This window comes from Uranotaenia lowii, chromosome 2 (genome assembly GCF_029784155.1).
Source record: "Uranotaenia lowii strain MFRU-FL chromosome 2, ASM2978415v1, whole genome shotgun sequence".
NCBI classification, from domain to species: domain Eukaryota; kingdom Metazoa; phylum Arthropoda; class Insecta; order Diptera; family Culicidae; genus Uranotaenia; species Uranotaenia lowii.
The window spans coordinates 333,611,084-333,619,618 of NC_073692.1; the positions used below are offsets into that span (position 1 = coordinate 333,611,084).

General features: G+C 38.2%; 1 protein-coding gene across 1 annotated transcript; it reads right to left on the reverse strand.

The window, feature by feature from the left end:
- Positions 1-1,128: 1,128 nt before the first annotated feature.
- Positions 1,129-5,094, reverse strand: LOC129748607 (uncharacterized). The gene is made up of 7 exons (XM_055743267.1): positions 4,713-5,094; positions 4,528-4,656; positions 4,341-4,471; positions 2,863-3,012; positions 2,694-2,796; positions 1,905-2,429; positions 1,129-1,847 (listed from the first exon to the last, which is right to left on the reverse strand). The coding sequence occupies exons 1-7, from the start codon at positions 5,034-5,036 to the stop codon at positions 1,194-1,196; spliced, it is 2,016 nt and encodes a 671-aa protein (XP_055599242.1). The 5' UTR covers positions 5,037-5,094; the 3' UTR covers positions 1,129-1,193.
- Between the last annotated feature and the right edge of the window lie 3,441 nt (positions 5,095-8,535).

The window sequence follows — 8,535 nt, forward strand, 5'->3', positions numbered from 1 at the left end:
TCGTCCGGATAGGAAGTTCTCTCTGACTAATTCTTTAAGAAGACAGGTTCCCGTTCCAAACATATCCAGCAGCACCGATTTAGCTGAAACTATAGAAATCCTGTCGAAACATTGCACTTGACCACTTCTGACCACTTCTGATAACATAATTTTTCATGAAACGACAGCTGTTCAAACTGTTTTTCATAGCTGACAATTATTCAACGGAAATGGAGGCATCGTATCAGTAAGATTTGAAGTTCGAGGTTCCGTATCCTTAGGAAGAAACAGCCAGCGTGTGTTTTCAATCCGTAACAGTTCCTTCCTAAAAAAAAATTGGAAATGAGCTCATTGAGGATAATCAGATCGGAAAAAATACTCATCTTTTCATCCGGGTGGTTTCAAATCTTTCTAAATTTTTCATTCTCGACGGTGTCCTTGGGCGAAATGACCCTGCAGAGAAAAATAGAAAATGAAACCTTACTGAATGGTTTTGCTAAATTTTTTTGAGAAGATCGATCATACTCACTAGAAAAACAAATCTTCCTGAGCCTTGCAAACCTCCACCAACTTTTTGATACGTATAGCAAATCAAATGTCAATTTGGATAAACATTGACTACTTGATGTGATGCTACATTGCTGGTTGTGATATTACACAAAAAGACCTGCTCGCATGGTGTACATAGAAAAGATGTAATATTAAAACGATTATCCAAAAAAATACATAGGTATGCTTACATCTTCATAAATTACATCGGCCAGCGTTACATTTTTTTTTGCTGTGTGATGATTATGACTCTAAACAGAGAGAATGATATAGAAAAAAATACTATCTTTCACACCATATAGGCTGGCTATGACGGTAAACAGCAAAGCAGAAAGAATTTCACTCTTTCTCCGTTAGATAACGAAGATTGCTAGCTGCTAGGTTCTCTCGTTTTTCGCTTGATGTAACGCGCTGGTCGCATAATTGTATGCTTGAAGCATATACGTAACGCAAATCAAGTAAGAATCAGAGGAAAATTGCGCGCGTACATTTGTCTCGCACATGTTCAACATTCTGATGCACTGAAGGAACTATGTTAACAATTTCGTTATTTTATTTTATGAACTCAGGAAGTTTTAGGCATTATTTAAACAAACAATATTTGTACATTCAATAAAATAATTTAGTTCAAATTTAATTTCCAGATGTGATAAATACCATTAAATTTATGGCTCATTTAAAATGCCCTCCAACTCCTCACAGACTTCCCATACAACAAATTCTATAAGCTCGTGCAATAAATGAGCATACTCCTGCTCCTGTTTGGGAAAGAGCAAAATACTACGAGCTGCATCCTCAACGATCGCATTCAGAGTTCGCTTTGGCTTAGGCATTTTCCTGCGCACAATCTCCAAACTTTGCACATCGATCGCTGCCATTGCCCGAATCAGGGCGTTTCTCTGAACAAACGTTCGAAACTTGCAAATGTTCAGCTCCAGGTAACGTTTTTGAGATGTAGTCAAGTGAATCAGTGGATGATCTTCGTCTGCAATACTTTTCTCGACCCTTGCTATCAAGGAGGATGGGATCACCAGCAGTTCATCGGAATCAAATTCGTCATCATCGTCGTCTTCTTCCGAAAGGAGTATATGTTCTGCTAGCGATGAGACAGAAGCCACTGGAGTTGGTGGACGATAACGGGATTGCTTGAGATTTTTCCTTTCGGTATCGATCTTTTCTACTATCTCAACCTCTCCAATCGATACCCGGTTGAAACTACCCGACTGGAGCGTCACAGCGCGCTTTACAGACCAGGGACCACAAAGAGCGGAATTTGTCGGTGGTTTTTCTTCTATGCGATCCCGCATTTTGGTTGCAATCTAAAACGGAAGACTTAGATTTAAAAATAAAACGTGAACTCAAACGTAAAACTATACCTGCTCTATTTTCAAACATCCCTGCTTGATGATTTCTTCTTTCACAACCAAAATTACCCGGACTAAAGCATCGTGGGTGTATCGTATCGTAAGGTGATCGACCGGCAATTCTTCACACGGTTTCTTGGCAAAGTCATTGATCAACTGTTTAGCCGTATCGATGATAGCCGTACTGCTGGTTGGTTTGCCCAGGGTCATGTGGATATTGTACGCCACATTGACAGCCGTTTCAATCGAAGCCCTCGACACCTTGGCCATGTCCGGCTGACGAACGGCGATCGAATTCCAAGCTTTCAGTATGGCTTTGGCTATCACGTCCTTGGAGCGTTTCTCATACTTCTTGGTAAGATTTTGAGTTTTGCGATGCGTCAACTGCCGTTCAATGCGATCCTGTCTCCGTTTAGATTGCACCATTCTACGTTCCACATTTTTGTGCATTTGCTGCATTAAATTTTTGAGCAGCGTTTTGCGCTCGGCATCAGCCTCTTGAGCGGAGAGGTAGAAAAGTTTGTGGCGTTCCTTTTTCTTAAATGAAAAAAAATCAGCTTTGATATAGCACTGGACAAAATCCTAAAAAATAGTGTTGATTCATTTAAATCAAAGTGCCAAGTTAACATTTAAGAATCGTTTCTCAATTTTTGAAGCTCACACTATTTTTCTAAATGCAACAACGTGTATTGCAGAAAACGAGATATCTCGTTATAGATCCTCAATGAGTTAAATGTTTCTAGAGAAGGATTGTAAAAAATGTTGTTGTCCTCTAAACATCACAATAAAAACTTAGATTACCAAAAGTTTCTTCGATTCTTGAATTCTCTTCTTGAGAATAGACAACCGGCGCATTCGAAACTCGTGTTGCTCCCTTAGCCTTCTCTTCAAGCGCAGGTAATAACTGATAAAATATACAAGTTTGAATAAAAATCCTACTGCCATGTACCATATTTTTAAATAGAATTACGATTTCCGGGACGCCTTCAACAGCCGATAGTTGTACTTTACCCTAGCGTACTGGGAACGATTTTCGGCCATCGTTTCCTCATATTTGCGACTTTTGTTGGCGAAGTATCGTGCCATCTGTTCCTCGTATGCTTCTTTTATTTGGAGAGCGCTGTAACGCAAAAAAAGGATTAAAATACAACAAATTAAACTTTTCTTCATACCTCAATAATTTGGTGTTCTCAAGAAAAAGTTAAAGAGGTTGTATATTTGGAACGGCCGAGAAGTTCACGTAGAATTACGTTTGTCGATTTTTTTTTTTAGTAATTTAACACCATGCAAAATCATTCTTCCATAAATTGTCGATTTAATACTAATTAATGGTCTAAAACGGTCGATAAAAATAGTTTGCAGCTCTTCAACACTAATCGTACCGGAGTTAGTCATATGACGTTTTTTGTACTTTGAACGTTGATTGTGCCTAATAGAAGCTTGCCAGAATGCCCGGTTTTATCCGGGTTTGCCAGGATATTTGATGCAAAATTTCGAGAAAGTCCGGACCGGCCCGGTTGCCCGGATATCGTGAAAAAAGTCCGGATATTGCCTGAATTTTTCACAACTTTCACAAAGAAACCAAAAAAAATCAAAGTTTTTGAGTAAGTTTCAGCAAATTGATTAACGGTATGGAAATTTTCAACGGTTGTTTCAAATAATTTCGCTGATTTACTTTTATAAACCTTTAAATAATAAAGTGTTCCGAAAAGTTTTTGGAAGTCTGCAATAACCTTAATAAAATATTAATTTCATTTTTTTTTTGCATTTTTTCTTTGCTTTTACATACAATAACACCTAAATTTTGCCCGGTTTTTGAAAAATTGAAATTCATGCCCGGATTTTGCCAGGTTTTTTGAAAAAATGCCCGGAATTGCTAGGCCCGGATGGGAGTGGAAAAAATTCTGGCAACCTTAGCGTAATATATTATTGTTTCGCAAATTTTATTACATTATTTGCCGTTCAAATATGACGTAACGCAGTTTTTGAAGAAATCAAGGGCTCTCGCAGACAGGAGCCGTGTAAAACCAGTGCTATAATAACGACACTGCGATGAGAGAAGGATCTCTCCTTATAGAAATGAATCATCCCAGAGAATGAAAATCCTGTTAAAAAAAACAAAAATTTAAAGCTGGGATAGGCTATGAAGAGAATCTCATGTGTCAAACATGTCTCAACTTCATCCAAAATGTGTGACGGTCTGCAACAATGTGTGGCAGTCTTCCACAATTTGTGACGGCAATTTGTGACTTTGGCAATTTGTGCTGAAGAAAAGAGAGAAATTGTGGCGAGACCATGAATGCAGATGATGCAAAATCACAATAGTGGCTTACATAAATAAACCGGTGTCATCACTACTCAAAAAATTGTCTCTTTTTTCCAAAAAAGGAAACTACTATACCAAACATGAACGAACCGTGATAGAAAAAAAACATATAAAACACTTTCCGTTGTCGTTTCGCCAGCCGCATTTGATAAACTTTGCATCGCTTCCGTTGCAACTTCCCCTCAAAGTCGTAAAACTTATCCATATGTTCGGCTAATTTCTTGCGACTGAAGTTCAGTTTCCATGTTTCATCCTAAAATAAATAACAAACTTCAATTGGAATTATCAATATTTAAAAATATTTTCTACCATTTCTCGGTACGCTTTCTTGATTTCATGTTTATGAAGTTTCCACAAATAGTACCGCAGCCGATTAAATTGCCGCAACGAACAAATAATCTCATCGCGTTCGTTGATAAATTTACGTTCCCTCAGGATCTGAAAGTTAAAATTAGCTGTTATTTAGTTCATCAGTAGATTGAATTATTACTAACATTTTTCAGCTTTTCATCACGAAAAATAATTTCCAGATTCGGGTCGCTCATTTCCACATATCGGAAGGATACATCGTGCTCCAGGGGGTCGGTCAGATCGAACCCGTAGTCATCCGGTTTGGTCCAAAGAAATTCTCCGAGGTGACCCCGGAAGAATTGCGGTGGATGGATCGGGCAAGCATTGGCGGGAAGTTTCTGATCCAGGCTCAGATGTTTCCATTGCGGTATTCCACCGTGTTTGGGAAGGGCCCCCTCAGGCTTCGGGATCGATTCGAGAAGTTTTGAATAGGCGGTGGGCCTACGGAGCAGCAACGAGGCAGACATTGTCGTTGGAGCCAAAAGTAAACGTTGACACTGAGTTGTTTACAAACGATAGTAAAAAGCCTGTGGGTACTGAGGTTTTTTAGGCTTTCATTGTGCAAATGAACTAAAATTGCTCGATCTTGTTTTTTAATAACACTTCTGACTATCAACTGTCGCTGACTGAACCACTATTATTTGGTCGAGATTCGACCAGACCGAACCGAACGCCATAAACTTGATTTCGAGAAAATCGAGTTCAAAGTTAACAGCTTACCAATTGATACTTTTTTATTAGATATCTCATTTAATCATTTTACCATCACATTTAGACTCTTATAAAGCCGTCGAGGCTATACTGGTCGATTTCTGATTACGCAATAAGCCGAAAACTGAAGTTTAATAGCAATATGTTTGCACCCAGTTCACTCTGGTCAAACCAAAAACGAGCCGAGCCGAAAAACTGTTTTGAATCGAAAAAACTAACACACATAAGATTATTTCGCACAAAATCAGTGTTCATGTCCGAAACAGACTTATTATCTTAACCTCTAAGGTGGCTCTCAGTTCACTTTGCCGCAACGCATTTTTGCCATTTCCACTGTCTGCAACATTGAAATTTTCTAATAAAATCAGAAAAAATAGGAAAAATGTTCTGATTTTCATTGGACAGGTTTATCATGTTTCGCATCCGCTGCAATAAATAACTCAATTTTTTTCAAATTGGCGTTCAGTTCGGTCTGGTCGAATCCCGGCCATTTATGAAACGAAATACAACACAGAGCTATGAAAGTAAATAACACTGCACAATAGAGAAAAAGTGTAGAAACCGCGAAGAAATTCAATATCTTCCCTTCTAAATTAACCAAATCTATGAAAATAAACTTTCCTTCAGTGAAATGTTCGGAAAATCGGTTGGACATAGTTTCTGATGCCGCACGAGCTCACTAACTCAGATAAAGTGCCTTTTTAACCCCTAGCTCCTAATTATTCTGTAAACAATCCAGGAAAACACTGAGTTGGACTAAGAAATTTTGAAAAAATAGACCTATCTTGTGCAATTTTTCCGAGAAAACAAATGAATGCTCTTTTAGCTACCACATGCTTCGGAAAATCGAATAACGGCTGATTTGACCTTCAATTCTTTTATATTTTTCAAACAATTGAAAAAAAGTAAGTTCGAACTTGAAAATTTTGAGATAATTGAGACCTATCTTGTGTGATTGTTTTCGAGAAATCAAATGATGGCTGTTTGAGACACCGCACGCACCGTAAAATGGTGTCATGACTGTATAATCCTCAATTCCCCTACATTTTTCAATAAATTCAGAAAAAGTATGTTCGGACTTGAAAATTTTGAACCAAATGAGTGTTAGTCTTAGGTATGTGTTTTTCCCAAGAAATCGAAAGAAGACTGCTTCAGCCAACGCACGCGGCGGAAAATGGAGTTATGGATGTTTACCTTCAATTTCCCTACGTTTTCTCAATTTATTGAAAAAATGCATGTTCGGACTTGAAATTTTTGAACCAAATGAAGTCTATCTTGTGTATTTTTTCCCCCGACGAGTCAAATGAGGTCTATTTGAGCCACTGGACGCATCGGAAAATACCCTCAATTCTCCTACATTTTTAAACTAATTCCTAAAAACTAGTTCAGACTAAAAAAAATTTAACGTGTGTGTGTGTGTGTGTGTGTGTGTGTGTGTGTGTGTGTGTGTGTGTGTGTGTGTGTGTGTGTGTGTGTGTGTGTGTGTGTGTGTGTGTGTGTGTGTGTGTGTGTGTGTGTGTGTGTGTGTGTGTGTGTGTGTGTGTGTGTGTGTGTGTGTGTGTGTGTGTGTGTGTGTGTGTGTGTGTGTGTGTGTGTGTGTGTGTGTGTGTGTGTGTGTGTGTGTGTGTGTGTGTGTGTGTGTGTGTGTGTGTGTGTGTGTGTGTGTGTGTGTGTGTGTGTGTGTGTGTGTGTGTGTGTGTGTGTGTGTGTGTGTGTGTGTGTGTGTGTGTGTGTGTGTGTGTGTGTGTGTGTGTGTGTGTGTGTGTGTGTGTGTGTGTGTGTGTGTGTGTGTGTGTGTGTGTGTGTGTGTGTGTGTGTGTGTGTGTGTGTGTGTGTGTGTGTGTGTGTGTGTGTGTGTGTGTGTGTGTGTGTGTGTGTGTGTGTGTGTGTGTGTGTGTGTGTGTGTGTGTGTGTGTGTGTGTGTGTGTGTGTGTGTGTGTGTGTGTGTGTGTGTGTGTGTGTGTGTGTGTGTGTGTGTGTGTGTGTGTGTGTGTGTGTGTGTGTGTGTGTGTGTGTTTTTTAGGAATCAAACGAGGCTATTACAGCCACCGCACGCATCGTAAACTGGAGAAATGACTATTTCAGCCTTATTCCCTACATTTTATCCATGTTCGCACAGAAAAATTTTGAAATAAATGAGTAGTATCTAGTGTGATTTTTTTTTCGAGGAATCGAATGAAGGCTATTTGAGCAACCGCACGGATCGGAAAATGGAGTTATGACAGTTTTACCCTCAATTCCGCTACAGTATTCAAATATTTCAGAAGAATGCATGTTAGGACTTTTTTTAAAACCAAATGAAACTTATATAGTTTGAATTTTTCCGAGAAATCGAATGAAGGCTGTTTGAGCCACCGCATGCTTTTTAAAATGGAGTTATAGCTTGAATACTTGAACAATGTAGGGGAATCTATGATATAAGCATCCATATTCCTTTTTCCTATGCGCGCGGTGGCTCAAACAGCCATAATTCGATTCCACGGGGACAAAACCACAAAAGAAAGTCTCATTTGATTCAAAAACACCTAATAGGTCTAATTTGCTAAAAATTCCCAGTCCAGATAAGCTTTTTCTGATCTATAAATATTAAAATAATTAAGATATTGAGGGTCAAAAGACCATTACTCAATTTTGCTACGCGTGTGGTGCACAGTGTTTCATAATAAAAAAAAGTTAGCAAAAATTAATAAAAAGCTTTTTTGTTAAAGATTGTATGCAGAAAGTTGAAAATATATAGAACTAGCTGACCCGGTGTGCTTTGCTACACCTTTCACAATCAAATGATATTTTCAAAAATTATTCAAATTTTTATTGTTTTATTGGCATTACTTTAATCAAATTATAACATAATTTATAAGCAACCGCTATAAAATGAGAGCTGCAGCTGGAGTTTCGAATTGCAACACAAAGATAACTTAAACGAATATTCTAAATCTTGCTCTATAAATATGTGTTAAAGATCTGAAAATTTGAAGCTGTCTGGACGGTCTCAAATTAATCGTACGCAAACAATCTAACTTATAAAAAATAGTTGTGTTTTCTTGATATGTTCTGGATTTATGATGAAAAACTGATGAGAAAGCCCCTCCCCTGTCCTTACCTTCATCTCCTGCTGAATGGAGGTCGTGATTTTTAATAATCATACCTATATTTTTCGTTCCCAAAAATCCTCTTATATCAAATAAGCTTTTTAAGCTTTACAACAAAATTTATATGCAGCCTCCTCCTTTCTTTCCCTCTCTATACTGTATAGCG

What these genes read in the sequence shown, in the direction of transcription:
- LOC129748607 (XM_055743267.1), bottom strand. Translation starts at nt 5,036, where the DNA reads ATGTCTGCCTCGTTGCTGCTCCGTAGGCCCACCGCCTATTCAAAACTT. An exon ending in GTGATGAAAAGCTGAAAAAT is followed by an intron (nt 4,657 to 4,712) that starts GTTAGTAATAAT and finishes TTTAACTTTCAG; the next exon opens with ATCCTGAGGGAACGTAAATT. An exon ending in AGAAAGCGTACCGAGAAATG is followed by an intron (nt 4,472 to 4,527) that starts GTAGAAAATATT and finishes TATTTATTTTAG; the next exon opens with GATGAAACATGGAAACTGAA.